At 41.3% G+C, this 23678-nt stretch overlaps 1 protein-coding gene across 5 annotated transcripts in view; it reads right to left on the bottom strand.

Moving 5' to 3' along the window:
* The window catches only part of FGD6 (FYVE, RhoGEF and PH domain containing 6), a 132288-nt gene that overhangs the window by 72668 nt on the left and 35942 nt on the right, over window positions 1-23678 (bottom strand). For all 5 annotated transcript variants that reach the window (XR_001892892.3, XR_002515789.2, XM_021922791.2 and 2 more), the window contains exon 3: window positions 13998-14142. Coding sequence is in view for 3 of the 5 variants with exons in the window: in XM_021922791.2 (XP_021778483.1) it covers window positions 13998-14142 (145 nt within the window). In the remaining 2 variants the exon portion in view is untranslated. The remainder of the gene's footprint in view (window positions 1-13997; window positions 14143-23678) is intronic.

Raw genomic sequence — 23678 nt, forward strand, 5'->3', positions numbered from 1 at the left:
GGCTCTTCTTCAATCTATACCAAATAAAAGTCAACACTACAGTCAGAGGATCTCCGAATTTCCTTAAAATCCCTTTTAGATACATGTTCGTAGAGTCAAGGCAGTTTTATTCTAAGGAGCTGAAATGAAATTCTTTTGTGTGTGTGTGTGTGTGAGACGGAGTCTCACTCTGTCACCCAGGCTGGAGCACAGTGGTGTGATCTCAGCTCACTGCAACCTCTGCCTCCCGGGTTGGAGAGATTCTCCTGCCTCAGCCTCCTGAGTATCTGGGACTACAGGTACGTGCCACCGCACCCGGCTAATTTTTTTCTTGTATTTTTAGTAAAGACAGGGTTTCACCGTGTTAGCCAGGATGGTCTCAATCTCCTGATCTCATGATTCGCCTGCCTCGGCCTCCCAAAGTGCTGGGATTACAGGCGTGATCACTCACCTTTTAAACTACACATAGCTCTATATTCCTTAGGAAGACTGCAGTCTTAAGCACAATCTGACCTTGACCTGGTAGACCATGTATCAGGCACTAAATAATCATACATAAGTGTCTACACACACATACACACACACAGATAACTGTTATTTTGAAAAAATATTTAAGCAAGTCCAAACTTCTCTATCACAATGGGGTTCTCCATATAATCTGCAGATAGAAAGTTTAATGTTTGCAAACTACAGTGTATAAATTTTAAATTAGAAATGAGCTTGGCATGGTGGCTCATGTCTGTAATTCCAGCACTTTGAGAGGCCAAGTTGGGAGGATTGCTTGAGCCCAGGAGTTTGAGACCAGTCTGGGCAACATAGCAAGACCATGTCGTTAGTCAAAATAATAATAATAATAATAACAACAACATAAATAAAATTAAAATTACAAATGCATTAAAAATGAGAAAAACAGAAACCAAAACCATTTAGGGAACTGAAGCCCTGACTCTTCATTTCCAAATAATGTGACACCCCTTAAAGATCAAGAGGGGATCTCATCAGTATCTTTAAAGAAATGCAGGCACACTATAGATTTAGAAGCATTTGATTACTGGAGTCAGCTAAAATGTGTACCATCTCTACACAGAAATTTCAAGTAGCTGTTAATTTATTTTTGGCATCTACCCTTTGTTTCCTCTCCTCTTTTTATCACTCTCCTTTTGATAGGTCTCTACTCTGTACCTTTTTTTCCTCTCCTTCTCAGGACCTTGCTCTACCATGGCCTGCTTTACACAGACTTGTGTAGAGGAGGTTATTCCACACAAAAATTAACTAAAAATGTGAAAACTGTAAACTTCCAGAAGAATACATTTTTAAAAATCCTTATGACCTTGAATTAGACAGAGTTATTAGATATGACACCAAAAGCATAACTGATAAAAAAACTGATAAATGGAACTTCATAAATTGTTTATGACTCAAAAGACACATCATTAAGAAGATAAAAAGATAAGCCATACACTGGAGAAAATATTTGCAAATCATGATTCTGAGAAAGAACTAGTAGCTAGAATACATTAAGAACTCTGATAGGGCTGAAGAGTGGTGGCTTACGCCTGTAATCTCAGTATTTTGGGAGGCTAAGGCAGGCAGATCGCTTGAACACAGGAGTTCGAGACCTGGGCAACAGGTGAAACCCCATCTCTAAAAACAATACAAAAATTAGCTGGGCATGGTGGTGCACACATGTAGTCCCAGCTACTCAGGAGGCTGAGGTAAGAGGATCACTGAACCCAGGAGGCTGAGGCTGTAGTGAGCCATGATTTGAGCCACTGCACTCCATCCCCAGTAACATAGCAAGACCCTGTCTTCACAAAATAAAAAAATAGAAAACAACTAGCCAGGTATGATGGCACACACCTGTAGTCCCAGCTACTTGGGAGGCTGAGGTGGGAGGATCACTTGAGCCCAGGAATTCGAGGCTGCAGTGAGCTATGATTGCAATATTGCACTCGTTTAGGCGACAGAGTGAGAACCTGGCTCTTAAAACAAAACAAAACAAAAACAAAACAAAACAAAACAAAATTCAGACAACTCAAACAAAAACGCTGTGTGCGGTGGCTCATGCCTGAAACCCTGGCAATTTGGGAGGCTGAGGTGGGAGGATCACTTGAGTACAGGAGTTTGAGACCAGCCTGGGCAACAAAGCAAGATCTCATTTCTATTTACAAAAAAAAAAATTTTAAAAAGAGATAAAAGATGTGAATGTGTGAAGAAACATTTCACCGAAGAAGATATAAGAATGGCCAATAAGTACATACAAAGTTGTTGAACACAGTTAGTTATGAGGGAAATGCAAATTAAAACCTCAATGATATACTTCACACCCACACAATGGCTATAATAAAAAATAAAAAAATACCTAGTGTTGGTGAGGATGTTGACCTACTGGAACCTTTATCTATTGTTGGCGGGCACGGTAGCCCTTACTCATACGGTGTGAGAAATGAAAAACAGCTCAGAGCAATCTGAGCTATGTGAGGTACGCAAAATTTATCAGGCCCAGAGAAACATGAGTATGAGACTTCAGTACTGTACCAACCCCCATGCCCAGGTGCAACTGTTTAAAGGCATTTTTGTCCCTGACCAGCTGCCTCCACCCAGTCTCCATGTTCCTAGAATTTGTGAAACAAAGAACAATGTAAAGTCAATCAAATAGCTTATGATATTTTAATATAAAATTATTGATAAACAGCTTAGGAATTGCCTCTTCTTTTCCTTTAATTTTTTAGGTATGTGCACTTCCACTTGTGCGGAAGGTTGAGGCAAGAGAACTGCTTGAACCCAGGAGGTGGAGGTTGCCATGAGTCAAGATCTCGTGCCATTGCACTCCAGTCTGGGTGATGAGAGCGAAACTCCATCTCAACAAAAACAAAACAAACAAACAAAAAAATCCACTTGTGGCTGGACATGGTGGCTCATGCCTGTAATCTTAGCACTTTTGGTCAAGGCAGGTGAATCACTTGAGGTCAGGAGTTCAAGACCAGCCTGGCGAACATGGTGAAACCCTATCTCCACCCAAAATAAAAAAATTAGCCGGGTGTGGTGGCAAGCATCTGTAATACCAGCTACTAGGGAGGCTAAGACAGGAGAATCACTATAACCCAGGAGGCAGAGGTTGCAGTGAGCCAAGATCGCACCACTGTACTCCAGCCTGGGCAACACAGTGAGACTCTGTCGCAAAAACAAAACAAAACAAAACAAAAACCCCACTTGTAACTGCTCCTAACAGGAGTCTTGAATCTATGCTCCAGGCTTGTAGTCCTCAAATTTGGCCCACATAAACTCTGTACTTACATTAAGCATGCCTCATTTTTTTTCCCATTAGGTCGACAGGGTTTTCTGCTGTCTCCTAATGTCATTGAGCACAGAATGTGTATTTCTTCTCCTTGTTATTCTGAGATCATTTTCAAGAGAAAGAAGTCAGTACCATCTTTACACTTTCATTTTAAAATCTGAAGTTCGTAACTGACTTTCCGTCATTTGATAGCAAAGTTAGTAAGATAAAACAGTTCTACCGCCAGCCCATTCACTGCTCTACAAATAAATCTGAAAACATTAGTTATCATTAGAATCACAGGCAGATCTTAAATTTCAGATTCCCAGGTACTGTCTTAGAAATTCTGATCGTGTAGGTTTAAAATGCAGCATTAAAAGTAGATGTTAGAAGAGGGAATTACACAGGGCACCATGGTTCACATTTGTAATCTCAACATTTTGGGAGGCAGGAGGATCACTTGAGGCCAGGAATTCAAGGCCAGCATGGACAACATAGTGAGAGTTGAAAAACACACACACACACACAAAATAGCCAGGCATGGTGGCACATGCCTGTAGTTCCTAATCACTCGAGAGGCTGAGGTAGGAGGATCACATGAGCCCAGGAGTTCAAGGCTACAGGGAACTATGATAAGTAACAATAGCCCTAGTTGGCCGGGCACGGTGGCTCACACCTGTAATCTCAGCACTTTGGGAGGCTGAGATGGGTGGATCACTTGAGGCCAGGAGTTAGAGACCAACCTGGCCAACATGGTGAAACCCTGTCTCTACTGAAAATATGAAAATCAGTTGAGCGCGGTGGCGCACACCTATAGTCCCAGCTACCTGGGAGACTGAGGCATGAGAATCGCTTAAACCTGAGAGGCAGAGGTTGCAGTGAGTCAAGATCGTGCCACTGTACTCTCCAGCCTGGGTGACAGAGCGAGACTCTGTCGAAAAATGAGTAAATAAATTAATAGCCCCATCCTTCAAGAAGTGAACAAGGGAAACAAACCGAACATACAAATAACTATATATAAGCACAACTATGAAAAGTGCTGCCACCTTGAAGGACAGAAAGACCATAATCAGGAAGAGGTGTGTCAAGCAGGAAAGGCTTCACAAAGAATAAAGCATTTGATGACTCCAAATCACTGTTTAAACACACTCCATCAGCTACTCCCATACTAGCTACTGCAGATACCAACTCATTAATGCCAGAAACCTGGACTCTTCTTTTTTGTCCCCAGTCACCTTTTTTTATTACAACTGAGTCAAGTCCTGTCAATGTGTCTTGAAGATTTAAAGCTTAAACGATCCTTTCCTCTCCTTTGATGTTGCCTCCTTACGTCTTGCCCTCACTATTACAGCAACCTAAGAGGTTTCCTTGGCTCTGTGTCTACTCCACTGCAACCCCTTCTGTACACTGCCACTAGAATATTTCTAAAATGCAAATATAACCAGGTTAGTTCTCAGGCTAAATGTTAGCAGCTCCCTATCACAGATGGATAACAAAGATCCAAGTTTCCTTTGCCAAGTATATTAGGCATTTCACGATGTGTCCACTTACCTTCACCAGCCTCCTCCCTCCTCCTCCACACTGTGTACTATCTACCCCATCACGCTGCAACTCCAGCCGTGCTCTGCCCTTCTGTGTCTGTCCCTTTGAGCATATACCTTTCCTTTTGCCTTGACTTGTTTCCGGATCACTTTTTCTCCCTGAAGATTTCTGCCTTTCATATTCCAAACATCCTTTAAGACAACACTCCAACTTTTTTTTATGATGGCTGCCTTGATATTCTTTCCCTCCCACTATCAAAGGACAAGATAACTTTCTTGTTCATGTAATGTTTGTAGGACTTAACCCAGTAGACTGTGTTTACTTGCCGAAATGTCTGAATTCCTTCTAGTCTCTGATCTAATTCACCCTGTACCCTTCTGCACATAGCACGCTGCTTGGTCCACTGTGCAATTAATATTTATGAATAAGCAAATGTGTACAAGGACGGCTGCCACCTTCTCAGAATCTAAGACAGAGCACACTGCTTTTGAAGATGTGTTGCATAACATGAAAATGCAAACTCAAATGAACTAAAAGCTTTAATCACATAAAAGAGTAGGAGGTTGGACTAAATGATTAAGGTCTTTTCCAATTCTAAGGTTCTAGAAGTCTATATATTCCATTGTCTATTTTACCTTCTAAACCAGGAAAGCTACAGGGCTAAATAAAGAGGTATAAAAATTATTAGAAATAAGTCAATGGATTACTATCTTCAAAGTGGACAGAAAGTCAAATATAAATTAAAAAAACAAAACAAAACAAAATTAAAAGCTCTATATTATCTCCAACTTGTAAGAACAATGACTGATTCTGACCCAAGTCAAACAGCGATGGAAAAACACACACCCCATGGCATCTCAACTTTTCAGCTAACGAAAATCCTCACTTAAATTACATTGCATTTCAAAGCAGTTCCCTGTTAAATAACAGCGTCTCCCAAAAGTACACTGCTGTGGAAGTTGAAACATGAGCCACAAACAAATGAAATAACTGTCAAGGTCATAAAATAAGTCAAACAAATTCCAAAACAGAACCTTTGATCTGAAATCTAGTTTTATGTTCCGATCTCTTGATGCCAGCCCAGCTTTGTAAATTCTTAATTGTGTTCTTATCATTTCACATTTGTTCACTACAAGTGACGTTCAGTGAAATTTACCCATTCCTTTTTTTTTTTTTTTTTGAGACAGAGTCTTGCTCTATTGCCTAGGCTGGAGTGCAGTGGTGGGAATCTTGGCTCACTGCAACCTCCGCCTCCCACATTCAAGCAATTCTCCTGCTTCAGTCTCCCGAGTAGCTGAGACTACAGGTACACACTACTGTGCCTGACTAATTTTTGTATTTTTAGTAGAGATGGGGTTTCACCATGTTGGCCAGGCTGGTCTCAAAACTTCTGACCTCAAGGGATCCACCCAACTGGGCCTCCCATAGTGCTGGGATTACAGGCAGGAGCCCTGCCCAGCCTATTACTTTTTAATGGAATTATTAAAAGGCCTCTTCTATCCTACTCTAGAGTTCTAATAAAAAACAAAAAATGTTAACATCCAGACTTGCCTGAGAAACATCTCTTTATCATTAAGTTATTTCAAAAATGAGGTGACATCATGATTAATCTCTAAACAACGCTCTCTTAGGTTTTTGACCTTTCTTTATGAAAGTATGTATCATATGAGCTACTTTACAAAGAAGATTTTTTAAAAAAACAAGGAAATCGATATATAAGAAAGATGAAGAGGATGATTATTCTAACCACAAACAAGTAGAATACATCTTACTTTTTAAACAAGCATTTAAGCCCTGAAAGGAAAGACCAAAAAATATAAAAATAAAAATTTAGAAAAGGCAACAGGACAAATCAGCATGGCTAGGTATTTCACCTCAACATGTTCCATTGACATCATTCAGCTTCCATGGCTGTACCAGGTTGTTAGTAGAGACAGATTGGGTTAAAAACCCCAACTTGGGGTTCCAAGGCAAGTTACTTAACTTGTATAAAACTCCTTTTCTTCATGCAAAATGAAGAAAAACAGTATCTATGTCAGATCCGTATCAATTTTCTTTTTTTTTTTTGAGTTTCACTCTTGTACCCCAGGCTGGAGTGCAATGCCATGATCTCGGCTCACTGCAACCTCCACCTCCTGGGTTCAAGAGATTCTTCTACCTCAGCCTCCCGAGTAGCTGGGATTATAGACATGTGCCACCATGCCTGGTTAATTTTCTTATTTTTAGTAGAGACGGGTTGGTTTCTCCATGGTGGTCAGTCTGGTCTCGAACTCCCAACCTCAGGTGATCCGCCTGCCTCAGTCTCCCAAAGTGCTAAGATTACAGGCATGAGCCACAGAGCCAGGCCAATTTTGTTTTTTCCTAACTAAGTGAGATGAGGCCTCCCTGTTGCCCAGGCTGGAATGCTATGGTGTGATCTCCACTCACTGCAACCTCCAACTCCTAAGTTTAAGCAATTCTTCCACCTTAGCCTCCTGAGTAGCTGAGACTACAGGCACGAACCACAGCACCTACCTAATTTTTTGTGTCTGTTTTTTTTGTAGGCATAGGGTTTTGCCACATTTCCCAGGTTGGTCTCGAACTCCTGGGTTCAAGAGATCTGTCCACCTCAGCCTCCCAAAGTCCTGGGATTACAGGTGTGAGCCACCACGTCTGGCTTGTTTTTTCTTTTTCTGTTTTGTTTTGTTTTGTTTTTCTACAATAGGGTCTTGCTCTGTTGCTCAGACTAGAGTGCAGACTAGAGTGCAGTGGCCTGAATATAGCTCATTGTAGCCTCAACTTCCCAGGGGCTTGCACTGCCACGCCTGGCTAATCTTATTTATTTTTCGTAGAGACAAGGTCTCACTATGCTGCCCAGCTTGGTCTCAAGCTATCCTCCTTCCTTGGCCTCCCAAAGTGCTGGGATTATAGGCGTGAGCCACCATACTCAGCCTGATATCACCGATTTTTCCTGAGTTGCTAGAAAGCCAAATTTGTGGCCCATCCTCAGCTAATGAATAGGACTACATGATAGACATTACTCTGTACAAATCTTCCATTAGCACTACTGTTTTTCCTTCAGCAAGGCTTATTTTATTACAGCTTTGTAGAGAAATAATTCACACACCACAAAATATGTTTTCACTCTTTTAAAGTATACAATTCAGGACAGGTGCAGTGGCCCATGCCTATAATCCCAACACTTTGGGAGGCCAGGGCAGGAGGACTGCTTGAAGCCAGGAGTTGGATGCCAGCTTGGGAACCATGGCAAGACCATGTCTTTAAAAAAAAACAATTAGCTGGGCATGGTTGTGAATACCTGTAATCCTAGCTACTAAGGAGGCAGAGGCGAGAGATCGCTTGAGTCAACGAGGTTGAGGCTGCAGTGAACATGATTGCACTACTGCACTCCAGCCTGGGTGACAGAGCAAGACCCCATCTCAAATAAAAAAAAAAAGAAAGAAAAAAAAGAAACTCCATGCCCATTATCAGTCATTCCTACTTTATGGCTGAATAGTATTCCATTACAGGAATATATCACATTTAGTTTATCCACTCATCATTTGATTAGTATTTGGGTTCTTTCTACTTTTTTTTTTTTTTTGAGTCAGAGTCTCACTCTGTCGGCCAGGCTGGAGTACAGTGGCATGATCTTGGCTTGCTGCAACCTCTGCCTCCTGGGTTCAAGCGATTCTCCTGCCTCAGCCTCCCAAGTAGCTGAAATTACAGATGTGCACCACCACACCTGGCTAATTTTTGTACTTTTAGTAGAGATGGGGTTTCACCATGTTGGTCAAGCTGCTACCGAACTCCTGACCTCAAGTGATCTGCCCACCTTGGCCTCCCAAAGTGCTGGGATTACAGGCATGAGCCACCACACCTGGCCCTTTCTACTTTTTTTATTATTATGAATAATGCTGCTATGAACATTCCTCTACAAGTTTTTGTGTGGACATATGTTTTCATATCTCTTGGATGGATACTTAAGAGTAGCATTGCTAGGTCATATGGTAACTCTATATTTAAACTTTTCAGAGCTACCAGACTGTTTTCCAAAGTGGCTGCACCATTTTAGATCCTACAAGGACTCCCATTTCTCCACATCCTGACTAGCACTCGTTACTGTACATCTTCCTGATTATGGACACCCTAGTAGGTGTGCAGTGGTACCTCACTGAAGCTTCGCTTTGCATTTCTTTAATGGTTTATGATGTTGAACACCTTTTTACATGCTTATTGGTCACTGTATATCTTCTTTAGTCTATTCAGATCCTTAAGCCTGGGTGATTGATCTTCTTACTGTTTGAGTTTCTTTTTTTCTTTTTTTTTTTTGGAGATGGAGTCTAGCTCTGTCACCCAGGCTGGAGTGCAATGGTGCGATCTCGGCTCACTGCAACCTCCGCAACCTGGGTTCAAGCAATTCTCCTGCCTCAGCCTCCCGAGTAGCTGGGATTACAGGCATGCACCACCACACTGGGCTAATTTTTGTATTTTTAGTAGAGATGGGATTTCACCATGTTGGCCAGACTGGTCTCGAACTCCTGACCTCAAGTGATCTGCCCGCCTTGACCTCCCAAACTGCTGGGATTACAGATGTGAGCCACCGTGCCCAGCCAAACCACCACACTGGGCCTGAGCTGTTACATTTAGGTCTATAATCCATTTTGAGTTAGTTTTTGTGTATGTTGAAAAGAAGGGGGTGCAATGTCATCCTTTTGCAGGTGGATATCCAGTGATTCCAGCACGGTTTATATGCTGACACCCCGATTTCTTTAAAAAAACATTTTGACTTTTGGTATTACACAGATTTTTTTTTTAAGTCATCTGAAATCAATTGTGAAGTGATACTTGTGTAAATAAACTGACTTTAAAAAATTACTCAACCAAGGTCACACAGTTAGTAAGTGACAAATCTAAGACTAAAACCCAGGTCTTAGGATGCCAAATTTCAAGTTTTCCCATTAAAACAAAATACTACCTTACATGTAAATAAGTTTCATATTTACTCATAGATAAGAAAAGGCAAGCCAGAAACAATATGTTTATTGGTAAGATTACAGAAAGCTTGACTTGAGATGTTTAAGATTTGGCTTGCTTATTTTCATAAAAATTAATAATAGCAGCCAGGTGTGATGGCTCATGCCTGTAATCCTAGCACTTTGGGAGGCCGACGTGGGCAGATAACCCAAGGTGAGAAGTTCGAGACCAGCCTGACCAACGTGGAGAAACTCCGTCTCTACTAAAAATACAAAATTAGCCGGGTGTGGTGGCGCATGCCTGTAATCCCAGTTACTCAGGAGGCTCAGGCAAGAGAATCACTTGAACCCGGGAAGCGGAGGTCATAGTGAGCCGAGATCACACCATTGTACTCCAGCCTGGGAGACAAGAGAGAAACTTCGTCTTAAAAAAAAAAAAAAAAAAAAAAAGGCCGGGTGCAGTGGCTCACGCCTGTAATCCCAGTACTTTGGGAGGCCAAGGTGGGTGGATCACGAGGTCAGGAGATCGAGACCATCCTGGTGAACAAGGTGAAACCCCATCTCTACTAAAAAAAAGTACAAAAAAATTACCCGGGCATGGTGGCAGGCACCTGTAGTCCCAGCTTCTCGGGAGGCTGAGGCAGGAGAATGGCGTGAACCCGGGAGGCGGCGGAGCTTGCAGTGAGCCGAGATCGCGCCACTGCACTCAAGCCTGGGCGACAGAACGAGACTCCGTCTCAAAAAAAAAAAAAAAAAAAATCAATAATAGGTAAAAATCTACTAAGCATTCACTTTGTGTTAAGCCCCGTTCTAAACAGCGTATAATCACTTAATACAATAATCTTAGAAAATAAAGTCAAGTGTCCACTTTTATTCCTCCTCTTTTTACAGTCGGGGAAACTAAAGCAAAGTAAAATTAAGTAAGTTGTTCAAGATCACAGAGCTAGTAAGTGGTGGGAATGCAGGCAATCTGACTCCAAAGACTGTGTTCTTACCACTATGAAAGCAAATTACTTAAGAGAAAGGCATTCACCAGGCTGTGGCCAGATGGATTAACAAGTGTCTAGAAAGAAAGAGACTATTCTATTATTATTATTGTTGTTCCAGATGAAGAGACAGAGAGAGAAAATTCATTAGCGTGGCTGAGAATTCTAAAGGAGGGAAATTATTAGTACTAGCGGCATCAGGTAAAAAATGTTCAGTGTCCATGATTGGGGGTGGAGGGTATTGGGAATATTTAATGGGTACAAAAACACAGTTAGATAGAATGAACAAAATCTAGTATTTGATAGCACAATAGAGTTACCAGTCAACATGTACAGTAATTTATTGTACATTTTAAAATAAGAGTATAACGGGAATGTCTGTAACACAATCACATAAAGGCTTGGTAAATGCTTGAGATGATGAAAAAAATTTGTATTCTGTTTCACTAAAAAAAGTCTTATCTATTGTTTCACTAAAAACAATGTCTATGATTAAAGAAATAGTCCTTTTTTTAACAACAACAAAAAAAAGGATAAAAATTTAACAGGGCTACTGCAATACAGCACAACTAATAACATAAAATAATAATATAAATACAGGAAGAGAAAGGAAAGGCAGGCACAAACGCAGAGGAAGGAACCCTGGGAGTCTCCACTGACCACAAAATGAATGAGTCAACCAGGCGGTGTTATCACAGGATGTGTTGGAAAGAGACATAACACTGCTGGGTTAAAGATTAATCCTTCCTTTATACGATATATCAGTGAGATCCCTGATAGAATGTGGAAACCAATTTTGGTCAGTGCTCCAAGAAATATGGAAAGAAATGGGAAAAGATTCAGGCAAAACAAACAACTAGACCAAAACAATAGAAAAGAGTGTCTGCTAGGAAAAGAAAAAACTCGGAGTTGCTTTTCAAAGAGAGTCAGGATTGATTTAATTACGGCCCTCAAGAAGACAATTTGAGGCTGGGCATGGTGGCTCACATCTATAATCCCAGCACTTTAGGAGGCCAAGGTGGGTGGATCACCTGAGGTCGGGAGTTCGAGACCAGCCTGGCCAACATAGTGAAACCCCGTCTCTACTAAAAATACAAAAATTAGCTGAGTATGGTGATGGGTGCCTGTAATTCCAGCTCTTCGGGAGGCCGAGGCAGGAGAATTGCTTGAACCCGGGAGGCAGAGGTTGCAGTGAGTCGAGATAGCACCACTGCATTCCAGCCTGGGCAACAAATGCGAAACTCCATCTCAAAAGAAAAGAATGTGGGCTACATAGAAGCTTAGAATCTGAGTACTGCTTATCTCTAGTAAATGCCAGTGGTACCTGGAACACAGTGTGAATTCTATAAATATTTATAGAATCTATGTCCATGAAGCTGCAACATGGAAAATGAGCTTTCAAATTAAAGCAAGACAGACACCAGCAAGACACAAAAGGAATTACATGATAGTCAAAGTAAAATCTATACATGGTTGAGTGCTGTGGGTCTTTAAGAAAAGAGTCACTCATCTGTCTTAGGGGTTTTACAGATTCACTAGCCTAAGTAATTTATAGTGGTTACTCCCAACACCATGATTTAATACTTCAGAGCATAGAAATGAAATCTTGCTAGTTATAAATAAATGATCACTGAGCTATTATGTGCTCATAATGGCTATTATGAGCTATTATAATACTGAATAGCATCAGTATTCGAATGCTTTCCATGTATCAAATTATTTAATCCTCAAAATTCTATGAGTACTATTCTTTTTTTATCTATAAATGATACCCTTTAGTACCAAAAGGTTAAATAATTGGCCCAAAGTTGCCCAGATCATAGCTGATGGATCTGGGACTTAAAATTCAGACTGCTGCACACAGGCCATTCATTAAGGTTGAAAATAAATTTAAACAGAGCAAAAATATTAAACAGGAAGGATAATAGATTGATAAAATTATGGCACAGGAATTAGGTGAAATTATGGCACACGAATTTTCTCCATGGCTTGCTATGCTGCGTGGATCTTTTCAAATTCCACCTTGCTGTAACATTCCTGGGGATACTGGTGATGTACTAACTTTTTTCCCTTTAATAACACCTTTTTAAAAATGTGGTTTCAAATGAAAGAGATAAATATATTCATGCCAAACTAGAGAGACATTATAATGAACCCCCGCATCATGCATCTTTTTTTTTTTTTTTTTTGAGACGGAGTCTCGCTCTGTCGCCCAGGCTGGAGTGCAGTAGCACAGTCTCGGCTCACTGCAAGCTCCGCCTCCTGGGTTCATGCAATTCTCCTGCCTCAGCCTCCCGAGTGGCTGGGAATATAGGTGCCCACCACCAGGTTTGGCTAATTTTTTGTATTTTTAGTAGAGATGGGGTTTCACCATGTTAGCCAGGATGGTCTTGATCTTCTGACCTCATGATCCGCCCCCCTCGGCCTCCCAAAGTGCTGGGATTATAGGTGTGAGCCATCGTGCCCGGCCCTCATGCATCTTAAACAACTCTGAACACATGGACAATCTTCATGTATGCGGTGCTGCCCGCAAACTCATACACACACTGCATTATTTCAAAGCAAATGATGATGTACTATTAACAGTCATCTTTATTCTTTCCCAAAATAATTTGAGCCTAAGATGCATATAATTCTTTTATTTCAAAAAAATCTACAAAAACTTGGTAGCAGTATGGGAACAATTCCAAGGCAGGGTTCTGTTATCAAAAAGAAAGCCACTGGACATTAGGAAAAAGAATTTCTTTGCTGGGCACCATGGCTCACGCCTGTAATCCCAGCACTTTGGGAGGCTGAGGCAGGTGGATCACTTGAGGTCAGGAGTTTGAGGCCAGCCTGGCCAACATAGTGAAACTCCGTCTCTACTAAAAACAGAAAAATTAGCCAGGCATGGTGGCAGATGTCTGTAATGCCAGCTACTCGGGATGCTGAGGCAGGAGGATGGCTTGAACCCAGGAGGCGAAGGTTGAAGTGAGCTGAGATGGTGCCATTGTACTCCAGCCTGGGCAACAGAGCAAGACTCTGTCTCGAAATAATAATAATAATTTCTCAAAAATCACTAAGTAATCTCTAAGTGATACATACTTGGTAACATGAGAATATTTTAGGTGCCACATTATAGCAGGAATTAAATTTAAATTTGTAAAGTGTTATATGAGTTTTAAGAAAACTCATGAGGGTTTCTATGCCTATCATGCAGACAAATATCATTCCCAAGCATAGAGGGAGGTCAAGAAGCAATTAAGTATCAAAATATACCTGTTTATAGTCCAGAGGGTCAGGCTCTCCTTTACTTGACTCAGAGCTGACATCATCTTCATCAGAACTGTTGATGACTTCCTCCTCATCAGAGGGAAGGTCACCAAGACCAAGATGATTCTGTTCCTCCTGGGATGCTCCTGAACTGCATTCAACAGAAAGCAGGTATTAGTCACCTTCAATAATAAGGAGTGCTAGCAAAACAAAAACCAAATCAATATCTTATCTTCATAATGCAAACAAGGTATATCTAAGGGATTTGGAAGAATGAAAAAACACAGATCAGCCAACTTTCCCTTCCTTCACCCTGTCTCAGCTGCCAAAAACTCAAATTAATTTTTTGAATTTTTAATGATAAGAAGGTGGGTGGGAAGCAAGTTTCCCAGCTGCTCCCATCCTATGCTTCTATATATCCCTCCCAAAGAAGATCAGGTCTCTACTCCTAGAATAAACTAAGAAGCCTTACAGAAAGCGGGCTGGTTTACCACAAAAGGCTGCCAGGTATACCAGAAGAATTGCTGTTTCCTTGGGGCTTAGTGTTAAAACAACAACAAAAACCAAGTAACAAATCTATGAGGATTGGGGGGTAATGATGGTGACTACAATCAACAGTGCAGGTGCAATTGTGAACACGTACCCTGCTCTATGGTCATCACCGTTCTGTTTACAAGACATGGGGAGGAAGAGGAAATGTTACAAATTCTCAGATTATGCTTAAGACCCACTGCATTAGAACTAGGAGGGGCACAGGGCCCAGCAATTTGCCCAGCAATTACAACTACCTGGGGCACATGGCCTAGCAAATAACAAGTAAGCTGGTTTAATGTTTTCCAGGTGATTCTGATACAAGTTGAACTTGGAAAAATCCACAGAACCAGGCCATTTACCAGTTCCTCCTCATCAGCCTGATATCATCAAGGTTCCTCCGTTTGTTTTAACATAGATCTCATGAATCTAAAAGCCATTGTTGCAATCCAATCTGTGGGGGGAATTCCACAGGAAAGTTTCCTAAGAAGAGATGAAAAGAATTCCTTCTAGTATTGGCTGTAAAGATTCAGGAGCCAATTGCCTGTAGCAACTGCTTTTCTGTCTTCAGTCTACAAGAATATCTGCAGAATAGAAGAGTACACAGGTGGAGCCAGTAAAAGATTCACAATCAGCAGGAAAAACACTCAAGCAGAATAGGGAGACAGTTGCACTCCACTCTGGCAGGCTCTTTCAGCGGTCACAGGCAGGTCACTCAACCGTCAAGGTTACAAGTTACGACTCTCTAACGGGAATCTTAAAAGCTAAAGATAAATTTTCTGCCAATTCCTGATTATACATGGTAGGATACAGACTTGCCTCAGAAGGCATTCCTGGAGCCCAACGGTTACACAAACCAGTTGGCTAGAGGCAGAGTGCCAAAAGGAACACCTCTCACTGCTAAAGACGGGGTTTTCCATTACTCAATGGCCGGGGGTGGGTGCACACCTTATCATAGCTCCCCAAGACATGCAGGAGACTAACTCCCCAGGGGTAAGTGGTGGATAGAGGATGGCAACTTTCTGGTTAGATCACTGGTAGGATTCACTGTCTCTGGGTGCAGGGATAAGAGCCAACCCCGCCGGGTAGTTGATTGTTGACTGAGATTAGTGAGAGCAAATGAGAGTTAACAGGATGGGCAGACTACAGGATCCACCCATATAGCTAGAAGAAAATGTACCCCCACTTGTTTTTAATTTTAATTCCTTATCTCTTTACATCTTCTAAAACCCTGTTAACACAACACATGTTCAATTTCCAAGTGGCAGCAGCATCACCCGGAAGCTCCTCAGAAATACACACGCTTAGGCCGCCCACAACCCACCGAATCAGGATCTATGCTGTAACAAAATCCCAGTCTATGTGTGAGAAGCTCTGCTCTAAAAGGCTTTTTGAATCAGCCCATCTGGATACTGTTTTAGATTCCTAAGTGTAATAGATTCAGATAGTAATAGGGCTGTGGCACCTGTGAATAAATTAGGTTTATTTTGTCTGAAGAGAGGGGTGAAAGGTGTTTCTTGGTCAAACATCACTTGGAAGGCTATTATTAAGAACATAGTAACTAGGTGTTGCCACATCCATTAGGGATAGAAGAGGGATTAAAGTACAAAGTGAACATCTGAAAACAAGAAAAAAAGTTTTAAATATTAAAACTACATGAATCAAAACACGATGCCATGAAACAAGTAGAGATTTTGGTGTCTCTTCTGAATCCTTTAACTGTCTCACTAAACTGCACTTGGTGGTAGACTTGTTTCCTCATTAAAAGGTAAATTTCCAAAGACAAGGAAATTGAAATTGTGTTTTCCAGCTGAATCCTCAGCATACAGCCCGACACACAATGGACCCTCAAGAATTTTTCACCAAATAAATGAAAATGGTATCAGAAAGCAACAGGTGTTGAATTTCAATGGTGCAGGTAGCCTGAACCAGGGTAGCTACATCAGGAACTAAGAGAAAGGGATGGACATAAGAGGAAGAAAAATCAGGGCCAGGTGTGGTGGCTCATGCCTGTCATCCCAGCACTTTGGAAGGCCAAGGTGGGTGGATGGCTTGAGCCCAGGAGTTCGAGACAAGCCTGGCCAACAGAGCGAAACCTGCTCTGAAACACAAAACTTAGCCGGGTGCAGTGGCATGTGCCTGTAATCCCAGCTACGAGGAAGACTGAGGCAGGAGAAGTACTGGAACTCCGGAGGCGGTGGTTGCAGTACTCAGGAGGCTGAGGCAGGAGAACCGCTTGAACCAGGAAGGTGAAGGTTGCAGTGAGCCAAGACTGAGTCACTGCACTCCAGCCTGAGTAACAGAGTGAGACTCTGTCTCAAAAAAAAAAGAAAAATCATCAGGACTTAGGGTAAATGGGTGAGGAGGAAACACTTATGAAAGACATCAAGGTGTCAAGTCCAAGTTACCAGCAGAATGAGGGTGAACTGAAACAAATATTACAACAAGGGAGCAGATTTTAAAGGAAAGATAATGGGTTTAGCAGCAAAATCTAGGATCCACATTTTACATGTTCATTTCTAAAACAATTACACTATTTTCCCACACAATTGTTGGCAGCCTTTGAATCTACCTAGGTAATTTTAGATTTCTTTTTTTTTTTTTTTAAATAGAGAAGGGTCTTGCTACGTTGCCCAGGCTGATCTCAAACTCCCAGGCTCAAGCGATCCTCCCACCTCAGTCTTGCCAAAGTGCAGGGATTACCGGCGTAAGCCACCATATGCAGCCAATTTTAGATTTCTGATAATGAAACAAGGACTCCTTACTGATGTCAGTTGTATAGTTTGGAGTTCTTCTTCAATTTATTTCCTTCCCACTGTCGAAATGATAACATCCTAACACTGTCTGCTTTGTGGGGTAAAGGAACAGGACACAGGGCTTCCTCCACATCTTCCTGCCTAGTTAGTTCATAATTTGATATCTGAAGTAAAAGGAAAGTAAGCTGCAAAAGCAACCAGAACAAAGAGTGGGCTCTACTTCCCCAGGCACCCTAAGTCAGATTTGCTTCTGAAAGGAGCCACAGTTTCTAGAAAATCAGTTTGTTTCCAGTGTACTGGAATTAAGACAAACAAGTAAAGTCAGACATGAATTCCTACTGATGGGTAACTGTTCCTTCAATTCCACATGCTAAATCTATATATTTGAAGTGAAGACTACACGATGTCATCACTTTTTACAAGTTATTTTTTTCTATATGCTAGTTTCTCTATATTTACAGCACATCCTCCACTGGAAGCATATCAAATTTTTCTTTCAGGTAAGAAGTCACATCTAAAGTGAAGTCCTCCTCTTTTAGAAGGAATTACCTTTTTAAATTTTAATTTATTTTATTATTTTTTTTATAGTCTCACTCTATCATCCAGGCTGGAGTGATCTCAGCTCACTGTAACCTCCACCTTCCTAGTTCAAGCGATTCTCACGCCTCAGCCTCCTGAGCAGCTGGGACTACAGGTGTATGCCACCATGCCCAGCTAATTTTTGTATTTTTAGTAGAGACAGGGTTTCACTATGTTGGCCAGGCTGGTCTTGAACTTCCGACTTCAGGTGATACACGTGCCTCAGCCTCCCAAAGTGCTGGGATTATAGGCATAAGCCACCACGCCCAGTGGAATTATCTTTTTTAAAAATACTAAATCCATTTCCTCTAAGAGTTTTTAGGAACAGAAACCCTGAACAATGATGACCCAGCATAGCAATTGCCAGGGTTCATGACAAAAACATCCTTCCGAGCCCCAACTAAATTAAAACTTCCAGCAAGGAGAAGGGATAAGGGATAGGATGGCTGAGAGAAGAAAAGGAGAAGCAGAGTTAACTTAAGAATGGCTTCTCTGTTGTTGACAAATTCCAGTTATCTTTTTCTTCTCCTGCCTGTGATTTTATTCTGAGCCCCTTAACCAAGGAATGTTTCATGTAATTCCTCCCAAGCTTGAAGAAAAAAGTTCTTTCCAATTCCCTCACCTTCAGAAGTTTCCTTCTCATTTCCAAGTCACCACATGTAAATCTCAACTTCTGTGATCTTTCTCTTCCTCTTCTTTCTACCCCTAGCCTAAGAAACCTGTTTGTCCTTAGGATGTTGTGATAATTTTTTTTCAAATGCTGTCTCGTTATGACTTGGTGACCATGTTCCTTTGGCACATTTCATATTTATCACAGAATGAGCGGGGAAAAAACTACCATTATGGGCTTTAAATTAGCAAAATAAATTTTAAGTTATTTAATAGTTATTATAGTACACTAACTATAAAATTGGTATACAGTTTTCACCACAAAATTATTTCTATTTTGTTTTACCAGGAAACGTTTCCCTCTGTTACTTCAGTTCCCTTACAAGACCGCAGATTCCAGTGTCACAGTAAAACCATGAATCAAATCAATTTTAAAAAATTATTTAATTATCTATTTATTTAATTCTTTACTTATTGGTAGAGACAGGATCTCCCTATAGTGCCTAGGCTGCTCTTGAACTCTTGGCCTCAAGTGAACCTCCTGCCTTGGCCTCCCAAAGTGCTGGGATGACAACATGAGCCACTGTGTCCCAAAAACCTACTTAAAAAATCCTTCTTCTTCCTCTTTTCAGGTGTTCTCAATTACACAGCACTTCTAGAATTTTCTCCATCCCTTACTCAGGTGATGTTCTTGAGATCTATTACCAAAATGAGTTTGGAAACATGGCACAACTTGTGAAACAGACATAAGTGGTCATTTGCATCCTCCAAAAAGCAATCGTCACATATTCACATCGTGTTTTTAGGTTTTTCACACACAAGATTGTGTGCAATTATTTTAAGTATGTGCAGAGCCAGGTGACAGGACTGAACAAATATCAAGTTCAACCAGTGTGACTCCTGAGTGCTGGTAGGTAAAGTAGGTAAACCAGATCAACTAGTAGGTCTTTCTCCACTCCTTTTTTTTTTTTTTTTGGAGATGGAGTCTCGCTCTGTCACCAGGCTGGAGTGCAGTGGTGTGGTCTCGGCTCGGTGCAACCTCAGCCTCCTGGGTTCACTCGATTCTCCTGCCTCAGCCTCCCAAGTAGCTGGGATTACAGGCATGCACCACCACACCTGGCTAATTTTTGTATTTTTAGTAGAGATGGGGTTTCACCATGTTGGTCAGGCTGGTCTTGAACTCCTGACCTCGTGATCCGCCCACCTCGGCCTCCCAAAGTGCTGGGATTACAGGCGTGAGCCACTGCGCCCAGCCGGTCTTTCTGCACTCCTAACCGCTTTCACAAAAAAGAAACATCAATGCTTCAGTAATACGTAAGGCTATGGATGCTGATGTTCTTATTGAAGTATAATAGCAGAAATCCTTTCTCCGGAAAGAAAAGGACATATATCAATTTTGTTTATGTCCTTGCATCATAAAGATATCAAATATATTAATTTTTAATCTTCTTTCGAGAGGTTGCTTGATTAAAGGTTAGGACAAATTTTAACTTAAAAATTAATGATTTTATTATCTCTATTTCAGTTTTTAAAATCCTATAATGTATATATGTAGCATATAAACTTTTTGAGTTAAACTCTTTAATATTCACAAAATAAAAATAAATAAAATCACTAAAATACTTAAAGGGATAGTACCACTGGAGTTTGTTACTTAAAACAAAGGAAGAAAGACAGAAAAAATGAATAAACGAAGAAACTTACAACATAAAATGTACACGATCAGTGTTTTATTTTTTCATTCTTAAGTTTTAGAGGTTTTAACAACTGAGACTTTCAAACTAGCAAGCTAGGGTTCTATGGCTTCAAAAAAAAAAAATCACACAAAAATATCCAGCTTCCCTGAAATATAAACCAGAAACTGTTTAAAACTGTCTCTGGGTAACTCTGTTAGGGTAAAATGTCAGGTTTCAAATGATGGATATATTTTTAAAACAGGCCTGCTTCATTTTCCAGAAGCAACCTCCACCTTTGCAAATACCATTCCTATCACCTTCCCCCAGTAATTACTAGGATTCTTAGAATTGTACGCTACTGACTAAAGACATAATCAGGGCCGGGGTGGTGACTGATGTCTGTAATCCCCGTACCTTGGGAGGCTGAGGTGGGGGGATTGCTTGGGCCTAGGAGTTCGAGACCAGCCTGGGCAACACAGGGAGAGACCCCATTTCTATGAAAAAAAAAAAAAAATTGCATGGTGGTATACGCCTGTGGTCCTAGCTACCTAGCTACTTGGGAGGCTGAGGTGGGAGGATCACTTGAGCCCGAGAGGTCAAGGCTGCAGTGAGCCATGATTATGCCCCTGCACTCCAGCAGGTGAGGGACAAAGACCTTGTCTCGAAAATAAATAAATAAATAAGACCAAAATCATAATCAGTACCTTGAGGCTGCTATTTAAAACACAGTCCTCACAAGACAACACTGAAAATGGTTTAAAAAACAAATAGAATGCAAAATTCTTTAAAATAGAAGAGTACCTACCCATATACTTACAACTTTTATATGTAATTGGCTTTAAAGTCATTCATTAAGATTTAATATAAAGAAGCAGTTTTAAAGGGATCTTCCTTCAATAGCCATTAATAAAAGACTGGTTAAATAAATTAGGGTTACATCCATATAATGAATTACTAAACAGTTATTTGTTTATTTTTTCTTAATCCCTAGGTTTAAAACTAAAGAGCTATTTAAAAAATGAGGTAGGCCGGGTGAGGTGGCTCATGCTTGTAAATCCCAGCACTTTGGGAGACTGAGGCGTGTAGATTGCTTAAGCGCAGAAGTTCAAGACCAGCCTGGGCAACACGGTGAAACCCCGTCTCTACTAAAAACTAAAAAATTAGTCAAGCATGGTGGCATACACCCATGGTCCCAGCTACTTGGGCGGCTGAGGTGAGAGGATCACTTGAACCCAGGAAGTTGAGGCTGCTGTGAATTGAGATTGTGCCACTGCACTCCAGCCTGGACAACACAGCGAGACCCCATCTCAAAAAAAAAAAAAAAAATGCCGGGATTGGTGGCTCACGCCTGTCATCCCAGCACTTTGGGAGGCTGAGGCAGGTGAATCACCTGAGGTAGGGAATTTGAGACCAGCCTGACCAACATGGACAAACCCCGTCTCTACTAAATATACAAAGTTAGCCAGGCATGGTGGCGCATGCCTGTAATCCTAGCTACTTGGGAGGCTGAGGCAGGAGAATCGCTTGAACCCAGGAGGCCAAGGTTGTGGTGAGCCGAGATCCTGCCATTGCACTCCAGCCTGGGCAATAAGAGCAAAACTCTGCAAAAAAAAAAAAAAAAAAAGAGGTAGATCTACTGTGCATAGATCATTCTCCAGGAAATATTGTTAGGTTAAAAAGAAATCAAGGCACAGAGTGTGCTCCTATTTGTATAGAGAAGTAACAAGAAAAGTACATATACACAAAAACATATAAAAAGTATGTACATTTGTGTATGTGTGCACAAACATGCTGGCATATACCAGGCTGTCCCCGAACACATTGAGAAAAACTGATAAATATAGTTGAAGTACAGTTGCCTCTGGGACTAAAGTCCTGAGAGTAAAAGACAGACTCTTTTTTTTTTTTTTTTTTTGAGACAGGGTCTTGCTCTATTACCCAGACTGGAGTACACCCAGGTTAGAGTGCAGTGGCATGATCACAGCTCACTGTAACTTCCGTCTCCCAGACTCAATGATCCTCCCGCCTTAGGCTCCCAAGCACTTGGGATAACAGGTGGGTGCCACCACATCTGGCTAATTTTTATACTTTTTCTTTTGTAGAGACAGGGTTTTGCCATGATGCCCAGGATGGGCTCAAACTCCTGGGGCTCACGTGATCTGCCTGCCTCAGCCTCCCTGAGTGCTAGGTGTGAGCCACCACTCCTGGCTGAGAGATTTTATTACTTGCCCTTCAGTACATTTAAAAAAGTTATCACATGCATTTTTACTGTTTCAAAGTTGACCACCCCCCCAACACACACAGAGTCTGAAAAGCTTTATAAAAGGTGGTTCAAAGCTTGTATGTATTTACACATACATACACACACACATATATGTATTTATACATATATACATATATTTTTATATGCATATAAACTCTTTAGGGATAGTTTATTTTCTTCCCAGGATGATGAGATTAAAGATATTCTCTCCTGTTCTTTCCCTTTCATCCCCTAGCCCCCAGACTTGGAGGTCTGTGTAAACATTTTCAGGATTGCCACTTCAAAAAAAAAAAAAAAAAATCTCTTTGTACTATTGCTTAAGTTGATAAGATATATAAATTATGGCTTTCCCTTCCTGCTGGTAGGTGTTTGTTTGGGAGCATCTTAAGCCTAAGTCTCTAAATAATAGGTAGGAAGGGGAGATCTGGCAAGCCAGTTGATGGCTTTAAAAAAGAAAAAACAGAAGTCAGTAGAGGGATTGTTCAACAGCCTGCAGGGCCCACAGAGTAACCACACAACTTGTTGACTACGCCACAGTGAACAGCAACATAATAATAGGGTCCGTCTCCCATAGTTCTCCGTCTGGTTGTGGGAGAGCTTCCTGACCTGCAAGAAAAGATGATCATGTGCTTCAGGGTTCCTGGTCCTATCTTAACGACACAGGAAGAGCCCCATGCTGAAAACAGTCCAACAGACACTCTTGGCCATCTAGCTTAGCTGGGAGGCATCCAGGTCAAACCCAGCTAGGGGGAATCCAGGTCTAACTAGAAAGGAATAAATTGTTACAAAAACGTCTCCTGAAACAAGCACTACATAAAATAAATCTGCAACATTTAAGTACCATCAATTTTGCTTTCTTAGAATTGGGATTCGAGGCTGAGGCAGGAGAATGGCGTAAACCCAGGAGGCGGAGCTTGCAGTGAGCTGAGATCGCACCACTGCACACCAGCCTGGGCGTCAGAGCGAGACCCCGTCTCAAAAAAAAAAAAAGATTTGGGATTCGCGTCACGAAATGTGGACAACTTTCTTGTTAATACAAATAGAAAAGCATTCTACACAGCTTGAGGTTGCCTCCAATAAAATATGGCAAGTTCCGGTCGGGTGCAGTGGCTCACGCCTGTAATCCCTACACTTTGGGAGGCTGAGGCGGGCGGATCACGAGGTCAGGAGATCGAGACCATCCTGGCTAACACAAGGAAACTCTGTCTCTACTAAAAATAATAATTAAAAAAAAATTAGCTGGGCATGGTGGCAGGCGCCTGTAGCCCCAGCT

The sequence above is a fragment of the Papio anubis genome, chromosome 9 (genome assembly GCF_008728515.1).
Source record: "Papio anubis isolate 15944 chromosome 9, Panubis1.0, whole genome shotgun sequence".
In the NCBI taxonomy this organism is placed as follows: Eukaryota; Metazoa; Chordata; class Mammalia; order Primates; family Cercopithecidae; genus Papio; species Papio anubis.